The following is a 23,864-nucleotide window of genomic DNA, read 5'->3' as shown; positions in this document are numbered from 1 at the left end:
TTTTTTCTGGTATCAACTGTTCAACTTCGAAACCATTGCATTGGTGGGTATGCTTTGTGGTTAGAGAGTTGGACTAGTAACCATAAGGTTGCAAGATCGAATCTCAAGCTGACAAGGTAGAAATATGTCGTTCTGCCCCTGAACAAGGCAGTTCCGAGGCTGTCATTGAAAATAAGAATTTGTTCTTAACTGACTTGCCTAGTTAAATAAAGGTAAAATAAAATGCTTTTCAAAACTTTTTTTTAATGGCTATCTTAAATGCATCTTGGCAAAATACGTCCTCTGGTTATGGTGTCGACTAGAAACAAGAAGCTACTTCATAGGTTCCGTAGTCAGAACGGAAATCAACAGAATATATAATTATATGAGACCCGTTTCTCACCGTTGCAACCCGTTAAGGGCTCGCGACAAAAAAAACAAGGGTTCTAATTGGACACATTCAGTGGTCCCTCTCCATTTTGGTCCGTTTGGTTTCGACACTACGCAAAGTATGTATCTGGGACACACCCAAGGCGGGGTTTGGGCCGGAGGGTCCATTCGACACTGAACAGTTGTGGAACAGCTCTTGATCCGAGTAGCACACAGATTATTTCAGGGAGTATTGTAAAGTAAACTAATTTAGGTAAGAATCTAGTTAATAAATAATACCGTGCATGGCTTGTTTATGTTTAGCTATTGATGTAAAATTGTTTAACGCGTTGTGTTTCAGGAGCTAATAGAAACCGCTAACGTTAGCTAGCTAGAGAAACAGCAAGCTAGCCAGCTGTCAGTTAACGTTACATGTCAAACCAAAACCAGGATAGAAAGACCGCCACAACTGTTTTCGATTACTATGTCATAGCTAATACTGATATATAGCTAGTTATGTTAATAAATTAGCTAGCTAACAAGTAGCCTAACTCTGCTCCCACGCCCCATCTACAGTATGATTAATTTGTGCTACGTTCATAACCAAGTGGGAAGGTGATAATTACTATTAGTTAAGTCGTAAATACTAGTTAGATGTGCTTCGAATGCGTCGAGAAACGCTAATTAGCTCATGGTCATTCATAAACTAAAGGTACAGCTATCATGCTTGTAAAATTAGGGTTAAAAAATAATTAGTATTTATTTTCATAAATTGTGTTCTGTTATTTTAACTCCTGAAAGAAAATGCTGTAATTGAGGTCATTTTTGAAGTCGGTGATGCCAGAGGTCCGTATGTGGGAGAAGTCAGAGCTCAGGGACGATAAACGATTTTCCTTCTACACTGAACAAAAATATAAACGTAACATGTAAAGTGTTGGTTTCATGAGCTGAAATAAAATATCCCAGAAATGTTCCATAGGCACAAAAAACGTATTTCTCTCAAATGTTGTCCAGAAATTTGTTTACATCCCTTTTCGTGAGCATTTCTCCTTTGCCAAGAATCTATCCACCAGACAGGTGTGGTATATCAAGAACCTGATTAAATGGCATGATCATTATTTGACTCCCGAGTGGCGCAGAGGTCTAAGGCACTGCAGTCCCTGGCTCGAATCCAGCCTGCATCACAGCCGGCCATGATTGGGAGTGCCATGGGGCTGCGCACAATTGGCCCAGCATTGTCCGGGGTAGGCCATCATTGTAAATAAGAATTTGTTCTTAACTGATGTGCCTAGTGAAATAAAGTAAAACAGGTGCACCTTGTGCTGGGGACGATAAAAGGCCACTCTAAAATGTGCAGTTTTGTCACACAACACAATGCCACAGATATCTCAAGTTTTGAGTGAGTGTGCAATTGGCAAGCTGACTGCAGGAATGTCCACTGGCACTGTTGCCAGAGAATTGAATGTTCATTTCTCTACCATAAGCTGCCTCCAACATTATTTTAGAGAATTTGGCAGTATGTCCAACTGGCCTCACAACCGCATGCCACGCCAACCTAGGACCTCCATATCCAGCTTCTTCACCTGCGGGATAGTCTGAGGGGGTATTTCTGTCTAATGAAGCCATTTTGTGGGGAAATCGCTCCACCATTTCCAGGTTGCTAAAATTCTAACAGTTTGCCTAGTTTCAGTTTGTGACAAAACAAGCAATGCATAGTGTAGAGAATCATTGTACCATCTAAACGGCTGTGAAATATCTTTTCAATGACCAAAAATATTTTATTTTCAGCTGTTTGAATCTGGTGTACGAAAGTAAAAGACTAAAAAGCAAAACTTAAGAATGGGAAGCATAGAAATAGCAGACACAGAACAGCTCTACCGCTTCTTCAACATGCTTTCATTGAGATAGACAGATCTATAACTCACATTTGGCTCAAAAAGTTACATAGTGCAGCTTTAACTCAGCTGTATTTATATAATATTTGTAATTTTTTAATAAAATAATAATAGCTAATGTTTCCTACTGTAGTGCGTCAACAGTCAAAACAATACTGACGTTAGACATTTAGCTTAGCTGTCCACACCCTTGCTACTCAGGTTTATTGCCTAGCCTCACAGTTAATGTTGGTAAAGTATCTGTAATAAAAGCAAACTTACATCAAACCTAGTTAGAAAAACACATCTTTGGATGCTTGTATGTACAGTAGCTCACAGATTGTTTAATTTTGCCTAGGGACATTATCTGTCTCTCCTCTGTTACAGGCAGGTCCAATGGCGACACAGTGTGTGACAAAGGTGGAGCTGACTGTCTCCTGTGAGAATCTTCTGGACAAGGACATTGGCTCCAAGTCTGACCCACTGTGTGTTCTTCTCATGAACACTACTGGGTCACAGTGGTACGAGGTCAGTCACAGATTCTTGTTTGCCCAAGAAACACTGTGACATTGTTAAAATGTTAACCCAACTAGGCAAAAAAAAAGATTTCTCCCCAAAGCCATCATCATGCATAATTGATTAGCTTGAATCAGTATTCCGCTTGACTGTTTGGGAAAGCATCTCAGCGTTGTAGAATGGCTAAAGCGAGCATTAACTATTTCCAGGAAGAATCTGAAATGTTGGTCCAAATCAGTATCACTTGATGTTGTTGATTAGTTTCATGAGGGTGTGAGAATGTGTATGTTTTGATTACTAACTGGCTGAATTTTTTGTGTTCGTAGGTGGGCCGCACAGAGAAGGTACAGAATTGCCTTGCGCCAAAGTTTGCCAAGAAGTTCATCATCGATTACTACTTTGAAATAGTGCAAAAGCTGAAGTTTGGAATTTACGACATCGACAATAAAACTGTTGACCTAAGTGATGATGATTTCCTGGGAGAGCTGGAGTGTACCTTGGGCCAGGTGAGGTCTTTTTTTTTCCCCTCCTCACTTAATAAAGCCAGAGAAGCCGGTGTTTGGAGGATATATTGGCACGGGTGTTGTTGGGCCAAACACCGACTTCGAGGGCATCACTTTTTATACAACGGGTTACCAACATATTCAAATATTGATTGATATATTTTAGTTAAACTTTATTTTGATGAATTTATTCTTACTATTTCATCCTTCCACGAGATATAGTCCTGGCACAAATCTAGGGTTGCTACCCAAGCTTCTATCGGTTCGGTTGCCCGAAACGTGACCCGAGACGTGACCCAGTCATTAAGTCTTTTTTAGTTCTGCATCTATGGAACCACCCAGTTGTTCGTTCTAGATGTTATATTGCCATACTGGCTGGCAATATCCCTTGCTTGCTAGCTAGCCAACTACGGCTAACTTAGTCACGTAAAACAGTGCAGCTAGAATAACAGCAAAGTATTTGCATTTGTTTAAGCTGTTTTCTACAGACATTTATTTCTAAGTCTGTAGAAATTACGCTGATTCATGATTTTGACTGGCTGAGAAAAGTTGCCTCTCTGTCTCGTCCTGACTCCCACAAGTTTTATATAAATCTCTGCTATTGAAAAGCAATTGCTAGTCTAAAAGAAATGGCAGATAATGTCTAGATGCTTTTTACAGTGGAAATCAAGTTTATAAATTGTCTGGCTGGGCTAATGAGACAGTGAATTGCGCAGTGAGATGGAACAGGGTAAATAGGCATTTCAACATCATAGCTTTAGCCGGTGGTAACTTGTGGAATAGACACCGGCTGGATTGCGGTTTTAACCAATCAGCGTCCAACAGTAGTCTGTTTTGGTGATTCCGGTCAGTGTCCCACTGTCACTCACGTGGAGAGTTAGCATCCTGCACAGTGCATACAACCCCTATGTAGATGTGCAGTGGCTGTGCAATCTGTGACTTGACACTAAAGGTTTCTTTTAACTGTTTGTTCAGGCGGCTGATCAAACAGTCTGTATGGACTTTGTCTGTCTCAAGTGCACCGGTGTCAATGTAGGCAATAAGGCCTGAGGCGGTGTGGTATCCACCCCCCCTTCTTTTTTTTACAGAGTAAAACATATTTCAAAACTTGTATCCTGTATATTCTCTACTTTACGTGCAGATAACTGGCTACAGGTGAGGTTAGATCAACATGAGATAAAGCTGAATCGATGTCTGCATGATCACGTAATGATTACAGTATTCTACATAACAGAACCGAATATAATAGCGAAGTTATATAACGTTGCTATAAGACGAAAACACCACCACATTCTTCTCAACATCGCGTGCCACTAGGCAAAATGCACAGGTAGGCTATGCTAATGCTACAGTTTAACACCATCTGCACTAAAATTAGCTCACTGTACATCATTCAAAACAACACTGTAGGCTACTACGACAACACTCTAACTCAAGATCAAAGTGCATATCCCCATGAAACTGATTTGAGATCAAATGACTGATTTACTATGGGTAAAACTCATTCGCGATTGAATGCGGTGGTGTTTGTGTCTTACAGTAATGTTATACTATGCTATTATATTTGGTTCTGTTCTGTAGAATACTGTGATCATTATGTGAGATCTTGCAGACATTGATTCAGCTTGATTTAACTTTATTAATAAAACAACCACCATTCGCCTGAGTAGCCTGTTCTCTGCGCATGAAGTAGAGAATACACATGTGCAGAATCTTCGGGAAGCTCTGGATCTTTTAGTCAGCTGACTAAAGATCCCCCAACCCGAAAAAGTCAGATCCGCAGCCATGGCCTAAAAAGAATCTGGATGGAGCTAAGCACAGGCAAAATCCTAGACAAATACCTGCTTCAGTCTGCTTTACACCAGACACTGGGAGAGGAATTCACCTTTCAGTCGGTCAATAATCTACAACACAATGCCAAATCTACATTGGAGTTGCTTACCAAGAAGACGGTGAATGATTGTGAGGGGCCGAGTTAGTTTGGATTTAAATCTGCTTGAAAAGATCCCCAACACCTTGACAGATAATGGACAAATATTGCACAATCCAGGTGTGCAAAGCTCTTAAGAGACTTACCCAACATGTTTCTAATATGTATGGCCTAAAAAGAATCTGGATGGAGCTAAGCACAGGCAAAATCCTAGACAAATACCTGCTTCAGTCTGCTTTACACCAGACACTGGGAGAGGAATTCACCTTTCAGTCGGTCAATAATCTACAACACAATGCCAAATCTACATTGGAGTTGCTTACCAAGAAGACGGTGAATGATTGTGAGGGGCCGAGTTAGTTTGGATTTAAATCTGCTTGAAAAGATCCCCAACACCTTGACAGATAATGGACAAATATTGCACAATCCAGGTGTGCAAAGCTCTTAAGAGACTTACCCAACATGTTTCTAATATGTATTGACTAATGGGTGAATGCTTATTTTATTAAGATATGGTAGTGTTTTATTTTTCATTAATCTTAAAAAAAAACAGTTACGTTTTTTGTGTTGATCGCTGACAAATCATTTTAAAACCTCTTAGATGTAACAGGAACCTGCGTGGTTCTGGTACCGGTTCCGACTGACATTTCCGCTTATAAATCGATCAATAGACACCGTAGATCAAAATGGCTTGCTTTGAGTGATAGCCCTGGTTCCCGCAGACAAACTAGTATTTTTGTCTGAGCATGTGTGATGTAGGATGTGAAATCTGAAACCACTTGAAACTGGGATGTCCCTCCTACCATTTAATGTGCTCTTCTGACTGTACATAAACTGTCTGAACCCTACATCACAGCCACTGACATGCCTGCAATCGTTACATCATAGCGCAGCAAGAGATAGTGGTTTCACCACGGTAGGCCATTCAGAGATCGAAAATAATTAATTGATTTTGAACAAACACTTTCTGTTTGTCGTAGACGGACAATGTTGACACGAGATGAAAGGTGAGTTCCTAGCGAGTTCAGGAAGCTAAGAGAGAGTTTTGTGAGACTTTCACAGCAATACGTTTTGATCAGGAGATACCTTTAGAAAATATGCAAATGCTTTCTCTAACGCTAAACATACAAAAATGTATTTTACAGTTATAAGGAAGGTGAAATCTTAGTTAGTAATTTTATAGTTTGATTATGCTATATTTAGAAAGCATATGTAATTTCAAGCCTTATTCATAGTTATTGTTGAATAGGAAATAATCATAAAATAGTACAAATTTTAAAATACGAATATGTACTTGAGCTTCTCCTCAAAAGTGATTACACCTTAGCAATTTATAACTAGTTTTACCAGGAAGGTGATATTTTGACCTTTGAGTATGCAGCATTAATAGTTATAGTTTATGGACCTTGTGATAAATAATTACTTTTATGTATTGCGTAGATAAAATGTTTGATTATATTTAGTTACATTTAAGTGATTAATCCCACTTTGTAACAATGACATTTTAAGAAATTGAAGGAGGGTGAATACTTATGATAGGCACAGTACACGATGCAAGGCAGAGCGCCTGGATACAGCCTTCAGCCATGGTACATTGGCCACAAACCCAACATAAATAGAACTGTAAACAAGTATTTCTTCATCATAAATGTGTTACATTGTCTTATATACACACAGCTGAATACTGTTTCAACCAATCAGCATCCAGAATTCAAACTACCTGGTTTGTAATACATTTTATAAACCGGGTACCAGTTCATAATAGAGGTAAGACACTTCAGGGATTTGTGGTATATTGCCAATATACCACGGCTAAGGGCTGTATCCAGGCACTCCGCTTCGAGTCGCACATTAGAACAGCCCTTAGCCGCGGTATATGGCCAATGTACCACACCCCCTCGGGCATTATTGCTTAAGTGGCCATTTACATTACAAGTGTTTCTTACGCATCAAATTGTCTTTTCCAGGTGGTGTCTAGTAGAAAGCATACTAGACCACTGGTGTTGAAGAACAACAGGCCTGCAGGAAGAGGAACCATTACAGTGAGTCATTTACAGAGATGTTTGTTGTTTATCGTTGTCTTTTTTTATTTTATTTACTGTTTTATTTTCTTTGTAGATAATTGCTGAAGAAATAAAAGACAACAGGGTGGTGAATTTTGAGGCTGAAGCAAGGAAACTGGACAACAAGGTATTGATACAATATTGAAGAATGTGCACCAAGCACGGGTCATCCCATGAGTGACAAATCTGTTGAAGTGATACTTGCTGCTCTGTAAAGCCAATAATTGAGGGAAATAAAGCATCACAATAGTTAGCTGAGTTGCTTGTGTCTGTTGTGTGACATTTTATGACTTACAATGTTTTGACATATAAGGCTGTTTCCAGGATTTCTTTGGGAAGTCTGATCCTTACCTGGAGTTCTACAAGCAGACAGAGACGGGATGGCAGCTGGCTCACAGAACGGAGGTACAATACACCATAGACATTTCTATGGAGTACAACACAGACTCTCATACGGCCCATTTCAAAGGAGACTTCTTAACTGGTTTTACAACTACATACGACTTCCATTCAGTTATGCAGCACATACTGTACTCCTGCTCTTTTGCATATTGTGAATGTTAAAGGCAGTTTTATTGTCTGTGTGAAATGTGACGGCAATAACCATAGACTACGTAATATCCTGTTGCACACTAGAGATGGCACGGTTAATCGAATATCCGGATGTCCTAACAGACTTGTGAGTTCAGTTTTGGCAACAATGAAAAAGAGGCCTATTTTAACAATGAAAAGCGTTGTCTAAATGAAATTGTCCATGTGACATTGTTGCACACAAGGATACGACATTTGAAATGCTTAATTTAATAAAACAACAAACGTAAGAATGTAGTGTTTATGTACACCGCATTGAGCCACTGCTGCTTCAGACATGTGGCTTTGACAGTACGTTGTTTACAGTTGGGCATTGTAAATGTAGCCTACAGTTCTGAGGACGCAAAAAGTAGTTTTATTTTCAAGCTAATTAAGTTTTACAAGAAAATACATTTTACTATCATAGCGCATTTAGCCCTCCAACGTTTTGCTATTTTCCCCACTTCAGGGATTCGCCTACATGCTCTCCAACGGATCAATGCAAAATACTCACCAGATATCATTTTTTAAACAATCAGTTCTTTGATAGTGAACATCGGACTTCTTTCACCTTTGCTGTTAGCCGAGGCTACCCTTAGCCCAAAACCTCCCGAGCTAGCACCCTGAAAACAACTGCGCGCTGTCTGCTGTTGTGGCATTTTGCATCATTCTGATTGGTCAAGAGTGTAGCGCATTTTTTTTATTTACTTCGTTATTATTCAAATCGTGAAATAATTTCAAATGCCCATCAATCAGTATTGTGCACTGTGTTCACTGACTGACACTGGAAACAGTATAACATTTGCATGGTCCTTTTGTCTAGAAACTCATTACTCTCCTCCTATTCTCTGTCCAGATGCCTCTAATGTGATTGAACCAAATGCTATGTAGCTAATGAGTGTCTGCTCTTGTACTGTGTCCAGACACTGGTGTTGTGATACAGATTGTGGTTAGTGGTAATGCGATACAGATAACAGTTACCATATTTGTCCCTGTGCCCTGCATAAATAAGGTGGTGAAGAACAACCTGAACCCAACATGGAAACCATTCAGGATCCCCCTGCAGTCCCTGTGTGGAGGAGACATGGACAAACATATAAAGGTATGTAGACCCACAACCACACCTGTACCAGTACTAACCTACCTTACACATCAGCAACTCTTACCGCACAGACACTGAACTATTCCATATCTTTTGTATTTGATTTGGGGAATGTTTTGGTGTAACACCTTTTCTGGAATTGTGTGTGGTTTGCATGATAATAACACAGGTAATAACCTTAAGATACGTTCACCTCCACAATTATTGGCACCATTTGATAAAAAAAAGCAAAACAGATTGTATAAATAATACAAATACTGAGCTATATTATATGCAAGAAAAGGGGGGAAATTATTATTTTATACGAATACAGTTGCTCAGAGAAAGATTCTGTTTAACAAGTTTTTTTTTTTGCATCAGAAAGATAGGTGTCAATTATTGGCACAATTATGTGCTAAGCGAATTGCATAATAAGTTGTTGAGTAATAGTGGTTAACATGATTTTTTAATGACTACCCTATCTCTGTACTCCACACATACAGATCATTGTAAGGTTCCTCAATCGAGTTGTGAATTTCAAGCACAGATTCAACCACAAAGACCAGGGATGTTTATCAATGCCTCGCTTAGAAGGGCAGGCACCGATTTGGTAGATGTCAGCAACAGCAAAAAAGAAGATGCTGAATGAATATCCCTTCCAGCATGGTGAAGTTAATTACACTTTGGATGGTGTATCAATACACCCAGTCACTACAAAGATACAGGTGTCCTTCCTAACTCGGTTGCCAGAGAGGAAGGAAACTGCTCAGGTATTTCACCATGATGCATTGGCGACAATGGCGATTTAAAACAGTTTAATGGCTGTGATATGAGGAAACTGAGGATGGATCAACATTTTAGTTACTCCACAATACTAACCTACATGACAGAGAGAAAAGGAAGCCTGTACAGAATAAAAATATTCCCAAATATGCATCCTGTTTGCGACAAGGCACTTAAGTAATACTGGGGGGGGAATGGGCGATAAGAAATTAACACTTTATATTCTAGACAAAAAGTTATGTTTGTGGCAAATCCAACACATCACTGAGTACTATTCTTCACATTTTCAAGCATGGTGGTGGCTGCATTATGTTATGGGTATACCTATCATCGGCAAAGACTAGCTATGGCAGGGGTGTCAAACTCATTCCATAGAGGTCCTAGTGTCTGCTGGTTTTGGGTTTTCCTTTCAATTAAGACCTAGACAACCAGGTGAAGGGAGTTAATTAGTGATCTAAATTCATCAATCAAGCACAAGGGAGGAGCGAAAACCTGCAGACACTCGGCCCTCCGTGGAATGACTAAGATGTTTTTTGGGGGAGGATAAGAAAAAGAATACAGCTAAACACAGGCAGTTTTGACTTAAATTTGCTTGAAAATCTATGGCAAGACCTGATCATGGCTGTCTAGCAATGGTCAACAATCAACTTGACAGAGCTTGAATAATGGGCAGATATTGTACAATCCATGTGTGCAAAGCTCTTAGAGACTTACCAAAAAAAGACTCAGCTGTGATCGCCGCCAAAGGTTCTTCTACAAAGTATTGACTGAGGGCTGTGAATTCTTATGTAAATGAGGTATTTCTGTATTTCATTTTCAGTAAATTTGCTAAAACTTCTCACTTATGTTCTCACTTTTATAATGTGTTATTGTATGTAGAAAAAAATCAAATCCATTTTGAATTCAGGATGTAACACAATGTGGAATAAGTCAAGGGGTATGAATACTTTCTGAAGACAATGTATGAAGGGCAAAAATCATTACCCCGTCTCTTAATTTTTGAGTTCTTTGCCTTTCCCCATGGTGATGGTTGACATGTTTTTTAATTTAAAAAAAAAAATATATATTTTACATGTGGGTTGCCTCATTTTTATACCCCAGTGAAACAGGAAGCCATGTTTGGCCACAATAAAGTTCCTTAAACTGAGATTAACTTGAAAAAAGTAGAATGTTAATGCAGATTTTATAAGACTCTTCAGGGGTGCTATCTTTTTCAGATTTTTTTTTATTAGTTTAACAATCTCTTTCTCTGAGCAATTGTATTAGTGTAAAATAATATAATTTCCCCAATTTTGGAGGGCAAACAATATAGTTTAGTATTATTTATATTATAGTCTTTTTTTTTGTTGCTTATCTTTATCAAGGGTGCCAATAATGTTGGAGGTGACTGTACTTGTTAACAGTTTTAAACAGAGCGGGGGGAAAATAACTGCATTAACTCTCAAGTTTTTTAGTAGATTTTAAATGGTTATCTTTCTCTACTATTAGCTAAGTGGACTACTACTGTACATAATCTGTACAGCATTTGAGGGCATTGATTGATGTTGACAATTGGTGATTTTTCAGCTGTAAATACCCCTAATGCAGTCTTTTAAGGAACAACTGATACCCACACTGGAGGACATGTGAGTTACCATCGGACCTGGGTTCAAATTTTTTGGAGGTTTGATTGAGCCTGCCTGTGCCTACACTTAAAGGACTCTTTCATTGGTTTCAATGTCACAGACAAGCTCAATCGAGCAGGAAACAAATTTAAACCCAGGTCATCTACCACGGTGTGTGTGTCCAACTCCAACCTCATGTGCCTTCAGTAGAAGGGTGAAGTGACTAGTCAGTAGTGGAAGACTGGAATGGGTGGGGAACACTTACCCTGTAGTAGGCTGTATCCATCCTGTACTGATAGCCACGGTTCCAGCCCTTCCATAGACATCCATATTGTCTTTGTTGGACAAATGGCGGAAGTTGATGAAGCCTCTGTCATCATGGCATCTTTTTGTTGTGCATTAGTGTTAGTTAATTAGTGTGTGTTACCTTTGCTCTGAGTTTGGTTTGCCGTCTTGGTTTGGTGTTTTCCATTGCATGATCTTGTTCACCCGCGGTCTGATTCTTACTGAGTGTGATGTGAATGATGTTTGTTTGGGGTTTGAAACCGTTTGTGTGTTCATGTTACACACCTTTTTGAGGAGTCATTTTGTGGCTTGTTGCTAACCTGTTAACTCAGACTCTATGCTCGTCCTAAGGTGGAGTGCTACGACTATGACAATGATGGATCTCATGACCTCATTGGAATCTTTGAGACCACCATGACACGTCTGCAAGAGGCATCGCGCTCCTCACCGGTGAGATGGAGTGCAAGGGTTACTCTGCGTGTGTCAGCCTGTGTGGTTCTTCTCATCCTTGCTCCTCTGTCCCTCCCCAGGCTGAGTTTGAGTGTATCAACAGTAAAAAGCAACAGAAGAAGAAGGGATACAAAAACTCTGGTGTGGTGAGTGTGAAGCTGTGTCAGGTGGTGAAGGAGTATACCTTCCTGGACTACATCATGGGAGGTTGCCAGATCAACTTCACTGTGAGTAAAGATTTCTCTCTAAATGACCTCTAGCACAGAAATGGCCCTTTCATGCAGAGTTTTTCTGTGTTGTACATCGCACTTGTTTGTTTTTATTATTCATTGTCTTTCAATTTGTGTCCTATGCCTGCCAGCAAAAATGTCTTGAATAAAGTTCATTGAATTGAACTGCCACCACAATAAGCTTAGTCTCTCGGTCTCCCTCTCCATCTGTAGGTGGGTATTGACTTCACCGGGTCAAACGGTGACCCCAAGTCTCCCCAGTCTCTCCACTACATCAGTCCACAAGGGGTCAATGAATACCTGTCTGCCATCTGGTCCGTTGGCATGGTGATCCAAGACTACGACAGGTAATCTGACCTGTACTACTCCCCATATGCTACATTATATATGGTGCAGTGTATGGGAAACTCACACCCATAATATGCTGAATAATTTATTTTTCCCCATGTAAATGCAATGGTGCTGTATGTTTTTGCTTGAACTGCCTGCCCCTGGAGCTGTTGGATGCAAAAATACCATTCTTACCATTTATCTGGCTTTACATTCTGTTAACCTTAGGCAATAGTTGTATGTGTCAATGTTATTGATTAGGATAGTGTGTGTGTGTGTGGATGTTCATGTTTAATGATGGAATGTGCTGATGCAAGTTAGCTCTTTAGTTAGACTGAGGTGGTTTCCATAGACAAGGTGTGAGGATATGATCCTGCCTCTTAGTTTCCATTGTGGTTGTATCATTGTTTTGAATGATAGGGAAGTATCTGACTGAAATGTTCCCTGCAGTGACAAAATGTTCCCTGCCTTTGGCTTTGGAGCACAGATCCCACCTACCTGGCAGGTAAATATGGATTTTCATATGGTGAACATCATTATCTCTTGTGGACAGATGCATGTAACAGGATAATGCAAGAAAACCCTATCACAAACTAATAGCGAAATCACATTTTGCCGCCACTGTTAGCTAAACGCTAATGAGCGAAAACGAACAAACTAATTGCAAATCCACAAAGTCAAACAAGCTAGTTGCTAACGAATGTCATTTTTGGTGAGTGTGGACATTTTATGAGCGAAATTGTGCAAATTAACAAAGTTGTGATGCATGCTTTTTTGAAGGAAGAGTAGCATGTGTACACAGAGCAGAGAAGAGAACGAAGGAGTAAAAACCACTAGTAGGAAGCTCAGGGACAAAATGGCATCCAGAGCTCTGACTTCTGGCAGAAAGACATTATACGATATCTGATGGCAAACATTTAGTAGTGAATTGCATGCAAGCATAACTTCGTCACCTCCTGCACTGCATAACAGGGACTCGCCGGTAGATATAGAACGCTATGGACTCACCAGCTCCCACTTTCTCCCGTTGTGATATTTACAAACACCTGACTGGCTCAGCTGTTCTAGGGAACTATGGTAAGCTTCATAATGTAAAATAATGTAACCATTGAAATGAAGAAGACAGTCTGCTTTATCTCCTAACGTATTGCACAAGTTGACAGCAGGGATTCACTTTAAAAAGTAGCTACAAATATTACATTTTGTTGAAAAACTTCAAAGAAATAGGTTTGGAAAACCATCCCATGACTTTTTCCAAATACCCTGGTATATGGCATATACGGAATACCGTCCAACCCTACCATGTAACTAAGAAATTTGCTGGAAAGAACGTGATTTTTTTTGAATAGTCATGACTGGTTTGAGATAGCCGTCGTAAAATGACAGTGGAGAAGGATATCATTGCTACTTAACGCAGATCCAAGTTCAGTTTTGATATCCAATGTTGTCATTAGCGTAGGGTTAGCTGGACATTTCTGATTGGTCTTAGAACTGTGACAACTGTCAGCCTCTCCCCGCTTGACTATTTAGTGATTTTGCCAACACAGCCAGATATTCACAATCTTTAACCCTTAACTTTGTTTAAACAATTGTATTTGTTGATTTAAATCAGACTTTATTAATGCAATGAGTAATCCAGGAATGTCACAAATTCATTGACACAAGAAAAAAACTCTACAGCGCTCAATGACTAAAATGAAAGGCTAAATTAATTCCGGATACAAAGGGAGCTCTACCTTCTCACCAATCTATTAGGCAAGATTTTAGTTCTGGGTTGCTGAGATTGTGAACATCGCGATCCCGCATGAAATGACGTTCAGTTTTTAAAGGCTTCATAAAGCCCTAATGCCTTTATAAGCACTACATGTGTTAGAAAGCATCTGTCATGTGGCGTAATCACCCATGTCAAATATGATGTAAGCACATGCTTTATAAAGGGTTGCATGTTGTGATGAAGGATGGCGTACACTCTGAAGTGATGTCCTGTCACATTACACCTAATCTCATTCCCAGACACTTCTGCCCAAATGCCCGGAAGGTCTGGTGGCCCAACGCACCAAACTTGTGCAACATTAGTTAGGTTTAAAATCACATTTTAAGAAGATGGATGGGCAGGGATTAGCAATAATTATGACTTTTTGACTGCGTTAAATAGTGACAATGACAAATACTTTACTCAGTAAGGTCACTCCCTTAGAATTGTATGGGCACTCCCACTAAGGCCAACTTTGAATGGTTGATGTCCCAGGCTTATATGTGCTGTGTGTGCAATAGTCTGGGGAGGACGTTACACCAAGAAACTCTTACCTTGAAGAAAGCACCCCAACCTAAAGAAATTGAAAATGTATTTTTTCTGGAACCAAGTTACATGTTTCTCAGTAAACGAACACGCACACAACAAAAACAAGCCATACCGCGCGGTGCTGTGCCCAGTCAAGTCTTTGACACATTCACCCACTTCCCCTTGCTGAAAGATGAGCCACAAAATGTTGGCACCAATGTAACAGGTTGTAATCGAGGCCTGGACTCGTAAGAGGAATACTTGGTGCGTTAGTCTCAGGTTGGACTATTCCAAATCATCTTGGTTCTGACACATACACACACAAGCTTTTCCCTACAGTAACCTGTGGATCGTGAGAACCTTCATAAATCAGCAGAATGTTAATAACCTATTTAATGACACTTTATGTAGTGTCCTGTAATACTTAGTTTGAAGTGAGACACCTTCGGTCATTCATAAGACATCCATAAAGACTATCGCATGACACTATACTTAATTTAAAGTCAGATCCATTTGGTAATTTTATAACACATACATACATTTCTTGTATCATGACCCTCGTGTTTTTTTTTTACATTGGATAAAAGTAGAAACTCAGAGCTAGAAAATTGTATATCATACACTACAGTTGAGGAACAATGGGAAAGTAATTCTGCTTTGAAAATTGAAAAACTTGTAACCCCACTTTTGAGAAAATAGCCCTTGAATGTTTTGGTACACCTGCTGGAGAGATTTTGTTTACACCCATTCAGCATTGTTCACACCCTCTTAAGCTTTAGCCCCACCCATCTCTTTAAGGATTCCCACGTGAGGCCATGTGCGAAACAGAGTGAGTACGGTACTAAGCAACCAAAGATTTCAAGACTAAAGACTGGTTTATACTACGTCTATCGACATGTCTGTAGACAGTTGTCACAGTGACATCATGAACATTCTATTGTCATTATGAAAAAGTATAAACACAAAAACGACAGGCTGCCTGGTAGTCAAAAATAGCGTAGTGTATTTTAACAACAAACCCATCTGTGTAAAAATGTATTTAGTATATGTCAATCTAGCAAACCATGCAACTAAAAGCAACTTTTTAACCAATGTTTTGGTTTGTTTCTTGTTTGTTAGCTAGCTAATGTTAAGTTCGCTGGCTAGCCAATTCAAATAATGACCATAGCTGACAATGTCTTAACTTTAGCTAATTTGTATTCATTATTACAGAAAATAAACTCACAACAAGATCATTATTTACAAGTTAATGGCGAGCTAATTACCGATAATAGCTTATAGTTGTGAGTGCGATGAAATAAAAGCAGGGCATTCTACCGGAGAATTTGTAAACTTGGACACGTTAGCCTAACGTTATATCCTAATTCGACTTTGGTGCAGGTCATGTTGTTCTTCACATTACCGTCTCTGGTAACCACACATATCAAAGAAAAAAATCTAATATTTGTCACATGCACAGGATACAGAAGGTGTAAACGGTACAGTGAAATGGTTACTTGCATAATGGAGTCTTTTGTTTAATCCCAACTCATAACGTTCCTACCATGCATGAATCTGCAGGTAGCTAAAGCGAACCAACTAAGTTTAATGTTAGCTAGCTAGCTAACATTAGGCTATAACTAGTGACGCAAATGGCTTTCTGAGATACTAATAATATTAGCTACTACACAGATCCTACATGTAACTTTAGTTAGCAAGCCAGCCAGTTAATGTTAGCTAGCTAACAGTATGCTTTAACTTGCAATGAAAATGACTTTGACAAAATTAGAAACGTATAATATCAGAAAATGTTGCTAGTGAGACTCTCTTACCAGTATACATGGATGAATGCTTCTCTCTCTCTGTCACATATGCCATGGTTGCTCTTAGTTTGAAGATATAGTCCAGAGGCACGTGTTTTATACAACAGCCTTCTGTGTGTTTTCGACCCCCTCCGCATATTTGCAATCAAACGCCAGAATTTTCTCCATTTCCTTAGCTATCATACTCTGCTTCCACTGGGCATTCCACTGTTTTCAAAACTCTGTCTTCCAGAAAGTGGAGAGCATTAGCAACACTTTTGCAGTTCTTCTTTCATAAAAGCCACGTTAGAAAGGATTACCTGAGCAGCTCATGTTACAGAGAAGTGTGCCACATGGCAGACCAATCTGAACTCATCCAGCCAATAATGGCTATTGGGAAGGTTCCTGACTCTTTCTGTGGCTAAACCAACTAGGCTTGTATTATAACAATTTTATTTCTATTTACAGATGGCATACACATTTGTTATTAAAGCACATGAAAGTTCCATGTTCCTGTTTAGTAGTGATGTGCGACATACGCCTAGTTTCCTGAAACAAGTCATTAACTATTAAGGTCAGACACCTATGGTCATTCATAACACATACATAAAGGCTTAATCCTTTAACACAAATGTATTAACACTTAGGGAATTATCACTAACAGCTGAAACGATAATCATTAGACATGTTTAAACCATACATTTTATTTTTTACATTTTTGAAACAATACAAATACGTTAAGTTTCAGAAAGTTCAGCAATGCAATTACATTAAATATTACACGGGGCTGTGAATCGTGTAGCTTGTCCCTGAGCTGGTGGACGAATGGTTCTTGCCGCTCTTCCTGCTGGATGTACTGCATGTTGGTTCCTACCTTAAAGTAACATCAGAGAAAGTTAGCAGGTCTGTTAGGAAATGGCTTTGTCACAGCATCTGGATAAGGGGAAGATTGGGAAACTCCATTCAATTCATGTTATTATGTTCTTCTTTCATTTACAAATCTCATGATGTGACATGGCTCTATCAAGGGGATTTGTATTTATCTGAGCCTGCTAGCTAGCTAGCTAAATTGAATCTAGCTGCTGTGATGTCACTGACATTATTTGAAACAACGACTGAGCTAGCTACAGTATGTAATTTTAACTCAACACTTAACTACCTCAGTACAAACTAATTTAAATATAAAAATAAAGCTTAACTTGTTTTTCGCTGTCCAGTGGCATTTGTTTTGCGAACTCATCACCCGATCAGCGTCTCGTCAGCAACACTAAAAAAGTACTGCCTGATCATGGGTTTTCAGAAATGTTCTAAATAAATGTCCCCACCATTCATGATATATGTCTTAACAATGATTCATATTTGTTCATATTTAAGTGACATTTGAATTCAATCTGGCTTTTAAAACCTGTTCCATGGTCAAGTAAATGCACACAATGCGAATCACTGTACATGGAATACATATTTGCTTAGAGCAAGAACCATTCTCGGTGCAGCAGTATAGGTATTTTAGGGATTGCTCAGTAGGGTCTGTAGAATGCATATATGGTGTGATTTCATGGGGCTCTGAATAATACGGAGTGTTGCTGGCCTTTTACTCCACCCATTTCCATTGGTGGCCGAATCGCATACAGTTGAAGTCGGAAGTTTACATACACTTAGGTTGGAGTCATTAAAACTTGTTTTTCAACCACTCCACAAATTTCTTGTTAACAAACTATAGTTTTGGCAAGTCGGATAGGACAGCTACTTTGTGCATGACACAAGTAATTTTCCAACAATTGTTCACAGACAGATTATTTCACTTATAATTCACTGTATCACAATTCCAGTTGGTCAGAAGTTTACATACACTAAGTTGACTGTGCCTTGAAACAGCTTGGAAAATTCCAGAAAATTATGTCTTTAGAAGCTTCTGATAGGCTAATTGACATCGTTTGAGTCAATTGGAGGTGTTCCTGTGGATGTATTTAAAGGCCTACCTTCAAACTCAGTGCCTCTTTGCTTGACATCATGGGAAAATCAAAAGACATCAGCCAAGACCTTAGAAAAGAAATTGTAGACCTCCACAAGTCTGGTTCATCCTTGGGAGCAATTTCCAAATGCCTGAAGGTACCACGTTCATCTGTACAAACAATAGTACACAAGTATAAACACCATGGGATCACACAGCCGTCATACCACTCAGGAAGGAGACGTGTTCTGTCTCCTAGAGGTGAACGTACTTTGGTGGGAAAAGTGCAAATCAATCCTAGAACAACAGCAAAGGACCTTGTGAAGATGCTGGAGGAAAAAGATACAAAAGTATCTATATCCACATAACCTGAAAGGCTGCTCAGCAAGGAAGAAGCCACTGCTCCAAAACCGTCATAAAAAAGCCAGACTACGGTTTGCAACTGCACATGGGGACAAAGATCATACTTTTTGGAGAAATGTCCTCTGGTCTGATGGGGGGGGGGGAAATAGAACTGTTTGGCCATAATGAGCGTTATGTTTGGAGGAAAAAGAGGGAGGTTGCAAGCCGAAGAACACCATCCCAACCGTGAAGCACGGGGGTGGCAGCATCATGTTGTGGGGGTGCTTTTCTGCAGGAGGGACTGGTGCACTTCACAAAATATATGGCATCATGAGGCAGGAAAATTATGTGGATATACTGAAGCAACATCTCAAGACATCAGTCAGGAAGTTAAAGCTTGGTCGCAAATGGATCTTCCAAATGGACAATGACCACAAGCATACTTCCAATTTGTGGCAAAATGGCTTAAAGACAACAAAGTCAAGGTATTGGAGTGGCCATCACAAAGCCCTGACCTCAATCCTATAGAAAACTTGTGGGCAGAACTGAAAAAGCATGTGCGAGCAAGGAGGCCTACACCAGCTCTGTCAGGAGGAATGGGCCAAAATTCACCCGACCTTATTGTGGGAAGCTTGTGGAAGGCTACCCAAAATGTTTGACCCAAGTTAAACAATTTAAAGGCAATGCTAACAAATACTAATTGACTGTATGTATACTTCTGGCCCACTGGGAATGTGATGAAATAAATAAAAGCTGAAATAAATAATTCTCTCTACTATTATTTCATTCTTAAAATAAAGTGGTTATCCTAACTGACCTAAGACAGGGAATTATTACTAGGATTAAATGTCAGGAATGTGAAAACCCGAGTTTAAATGTATTTGGCTAAGGTGTATGTTAACTTCTGACTTCAACTGTATATATAAGGCCTTTTTTAAAGCATAGGTTTGTCATATTTGACAGTGGGTTGTGCCACATTTTTTAAACCTTTTATAATGCATGACATACAGTTATAGATTAACACTTATGTGGTGCTTTATGGAGCCTTTATAAGCTGAACATTTCAATCGGACCCATTTGGGTCTACAAGTATTATTTCTATCAGAAATTCTCATTAAATTGTTCTGGATGTATTGTGTTTTACAGGTTTCTCATGAGTTCCCTCTCAATTTCAACCCTGCAAATCCATTCTGTGCAGGTATGTGTGCAGACAGTTTTTGAAGGAAACAGTTATAATATGGTAATATAGGGTTTGTGAGTTTTTCACAGTTTGTGTGTGCGTCTACAGGTATCGAGGGTGTAGTGGAGGCCTACAGAGTGTGTCTTCCCCAGGTGAAGCTCTACGGTCCCACTAACTTTTCTCCCATCATCAACCATGTAGCCCGCTTCGCTATGCAGGCTACCCAGCAGAAAACTGCCTCTGTGAGTAGCTACAGTATGCTACATACTGTACTGCCTCTGTCTGTACTGTAAGGTTTTCCAGCACACAGCTTTGACCTACTACAGTAGCTATGTTGGTCTACTGTACTTCAAACAACATGTATTGTTGATTCCAACCTCAAATAGCCTAATTCATACTCCTCATCCTCTTCTCCTCCCTCCTCTTCCAAGCAATACTTTGTCCTCCTGATCATAACGGACGGCGTGATCACGGATCTGGACCAGACACGCTCCGCCATCGTTAATGCCTCCCGTCTGCCCATGTCCATTATCATCATCGGTGTGGGTGGGGCCGACTTCACCGCCATGGAGTTCCTGGACGGTGACGACGGGCGGCTCAGAGCGCCAACGGGAGAGACTGCTGCACGGGACATAGTCCAGTTTGTCCCCTTCAGACAGTTCCAGAACGTGAGTAGATCGTCATGCTGCTTAAAGCTGCTCTGCTCTCTAGAAAGGCTTGGATGATGGTATCCATATGTTTCTACAACGTTGTTTATAGGATGACTGAGGTGTTGATAGCATAGAAAAATATCCACAATTATGGCATCATTGACTTGAGTGTGAATCCTGTTCTGCTCATTCTAGGTCTGTGGGTGTAGTCTGTCTCCTGTGTACTTGCTTTAAGGCCACCCAGCATAGGTTTAACCACCTCAAATTATCAAAATCTCCTTTCCAATCATCATGGATCCTAAATTGCTGAAATCTGCATCACTTCAACGATCCCCCCCCAACCCTTAGAGCCTCTCCCACCCAGCATTGTTACTGTACCTTCTCATCTTGTTTCAGGCACCCAGGGAAGCTCTTGCTCAAAGCGTACTGGCAGAGTTGCCTGGACAAGTGGTGTCCTACTTCAGTATACACAAACTGAAGCCTCCCCATGACCCTGAGTCCCAGCCCTCAGCCCCATCAGCCTCAGCCCTATGAGTCCCAGCCTCAGCCCAGTACTTCGTAGAAATGTAGGGATACATCCCCCAAATGCTTCAGCTACTCCCCATTGGCTTCTTCAACCCAACCCCTGCCTGTGTGCTTGCTTCCATGGTACACCTGTCCTAGCTACTAGCTAGCTTAGAATAATCGTAGAGCATGGCTGCTTGCAGGGCTCACCCAGCCCTATTGTTGTCATTGGTTATTTTGTATGAAAGTAGTCCTATTCGATGCATTGTTCTGCTCACGCCTGTATTGTCAGCCTGGTATTTAATCATTGTGAAAATGCCTGCCCTAAATGATCAGTTGTCACAAATAGATACTCATTTTCTCAAATGTTTTTTGCCTCTCTCTGCATTTTCTTTAATTGTCCCTTTACTTTCTCCATTCCCCACTCTTTTCTTTCCATCTCCAGTCTCCTAAAGAAGCTCTGGCCCAGTCTGTGTTGGCTGAAGTCCCTGGTCAGGTGGTCACCTACTTCAACATGAACAAGCTGAGTCCTCCCAACACTGACACTCCCCCTGCCCCCGTCCCTACACCGCCAGCTACCGCAGACATGCCCACCCTCACCTCCTAGTGCCCAGGAGAGGAACCAACCCATCCCCACCTGATCGAAGACGAGTAGACAGTCGCTCATCTCAGTAGCTACCATAAGCACTCTCTGCTATTTATCATTGTGTCAAAGGGATCATGACAGGTATACAAAGCTCTAGCCATCACTTACTAGCATGTGTCAGGTTGAATTGAGCAGGATGGAAGTTTTTTAGGAGAAAATTCTACAAAACACTGCATGTGTACGTACAGCAACCAACAGCACATTGGTCCAGTCTGGCTTGTTCCCAATCTCCGTCAGTAGGCCAGTCCCAGAAGCATGTGTAAATATACCCATATGCACAGTGTCTAGTGGAAGTCTACACATCCCTTGCACAGTTGTCACATTTTGCTGCCTTAAAACTAAATCTAAAAAGGGATTAAATTGTATTTCTTCCTACGATATATATATTGCGATTTGATGTTCCAAACATATGTCTGCTGAACGCATGATAATTCTTTTTTTTTATCAGTCATGGAAAGGAAAGTGTTGGCTTACTATTTAAAAGGATGGAGAACAAGCTATAGGATGAAAAATACTGGCGTTTTGGCGCAGGTACAGCCGACGAGCCAAACTATTTTTATAATTTTTTACAAATCAATACTTGTCAAAGTATCAATATAATATTATGACATGTAACTATCAATTACTGCCCCATCACTACTTTAATTGCTGCCGAAGGTGCTTCCACCAAGTATTAACTCTGGGGTGTAAAAGACGTACATTTTTTGTAATTCATTTTGACAAATTTCTTTACTTCATTCAATTTGAAAATGTGGAGCAGGCTGTTTAGATCAGTATGAAAAAACATCTAATGAAATCCCTTTTTAAAGATGTGGAAGGGGCATGTAGACTCACTAGGCAATGTATATATATTTTTTAAGTAGGCTAATGCTTCTTAGTTGCTCCTATTTTATACTGTTTTGCCTTTTTTAGTAGATACTTATCCAGAGCAACTTACAGGAGCAATTATGGTTAAGTGCCTTGCTCAACGACATATTTTTCACTTAGTCAGCTTGGGCCCAACGCTCTTAACCGCTAGGCTATCTGCCACCCTATTTCACTATAAACCTTGCTTCATCAGATGTTTTTTTTATAGTTTGGCACATTTGTATATTTTTACTAAGTTTAATGCTCAGTATAGATTAGTTATCCAGCTGTGGGTAGCATTATATCTACAGTAATTATCCAGTCCTCAAAATAATTTTGAGGTAAATTTTGTTTATTCAAACAGGCTAAATTCATGCTTCTTTTTAAGTGAAGGTTTTTAAACTGACGGCTTAGCAAATTGGATATTGTGTTGTGAATGCAGCTTTTGAGTGAATGACATTCATAGTGTATTAATCGTTCCACTCCAGAATAATGCTGATTTCTTGATGTTTGTGTATTGAGTCGCTATAGAGCGCTCGTTTTTTCTTCCTCTTGTGCCAATTATGCTTGCAGAGACACTTTATGGACTAGCTTGCAGAGTTCCTATTCCAGTTGAGCATAAATAATTGAATTCAATTATGACCATATTCATTATGTAAATGTCAGCTTTAGCATACATTTTGTGTTAATATTGATAAACAATTTACTTTAACTTCTTTTGTCATTCATAATTTGTTTATGGGTTCCTATAAATTGAGGGCCTTATATTATAGATACTACTACAGTATAGTAAGTAACACAATCAAATGGTTCTTTCTGCTCTTCCAAGTTATGTCAATGTCCCATATTATATTATATCCTGGGTGGTTCGAGCCCTGAATGCTGATTAGCTTAAAGCAGTGGTATATCAGACCGAATACCATGGGTATGACAAAAAAATTACTTTTTACTGTTCTAATTAGTTGCGTCGTGCATAAGAGCAGCCCGTAGCCATATACCACACCCTCTCTGGCCTTACGTGTGCCTTGTGCCATTTATAGCTGTTGTTCCCCCAAAGGAATCAAGCATATTTCTAATATTGTATGATGATCACAAGTAAACGTCGTTTATCTACCA

The 23,864-nt window shown here is 39.8% G+C and overlaps 1 protein-coding gene across 2 annotated transcripts; it reads left to right on the top strand.

The window, feature by feature from the left end:
- The first annotated feature begins 284 nt into the window (after positions 1-284).
- Positions 285-23,864, top strand: cpne3 (copine III). 2 transcript variants are annotated; one of them, XM_021620575.2, is made up of 16 exons: positions 285-622; positions 2,610-2,750; positions 3,065-3,244; positions 7,139-7,213; positions 7,290-7,361; positions 7,559-7,639; positions 8,817-8,906; positions 11,909-12,007; positions 12,088-12,234; positions 12,451-12,584; positions 13,018-13,072; positions 20,069-20,120; positions 20,211-20,344; positions 20,534-20,770; positions 21,149-21,318; positions 21,702-21,843. In XM_021620575.2, exons 2-15 carry the CDS (start codon positions 2,619-2,621, stop codon positions 21,284-21,286), a joined length of 1,626 nt encoding a protein of 541 aa, XP_021476250.1. In that variant the 5' UTR covers positions 285-622; positions 2,610-2,618; the 3' UTR covers positions 21,287-21,318; positions 21,702-21,843. The 2 variants fall into 2 exon arrangements, with proteins under 2 accessions (XP_021476250.1, XP_021476249.1); XM_021620574.2 differs by lacking the exon at positions 21,149-21,318 and having other exon boundaries at positions 21,702-23,864.

Source organism: Oncorhynchus mykiss, chromosome 11 (assembly GCF_013265735.2).
Source record: "Oncorhynchus mykiss isolate Arlee chromosome 11, USDA_OmykA_1.1, whole genome shotgun sequence".
In the NCBI taxonomy this organism is placed as follows: Eukaryota; Metazoa; Chordata; class Actinopteri; order Salmoniformes; family Salmonidae; genus Oncorhynchus; species Oncorhynchus mykiss.
The sequence above is the reverse complement of the archived record's forward strand: the minus strand, read 5'-3'. Positions and strand labels throughout refer to the sequence as shown.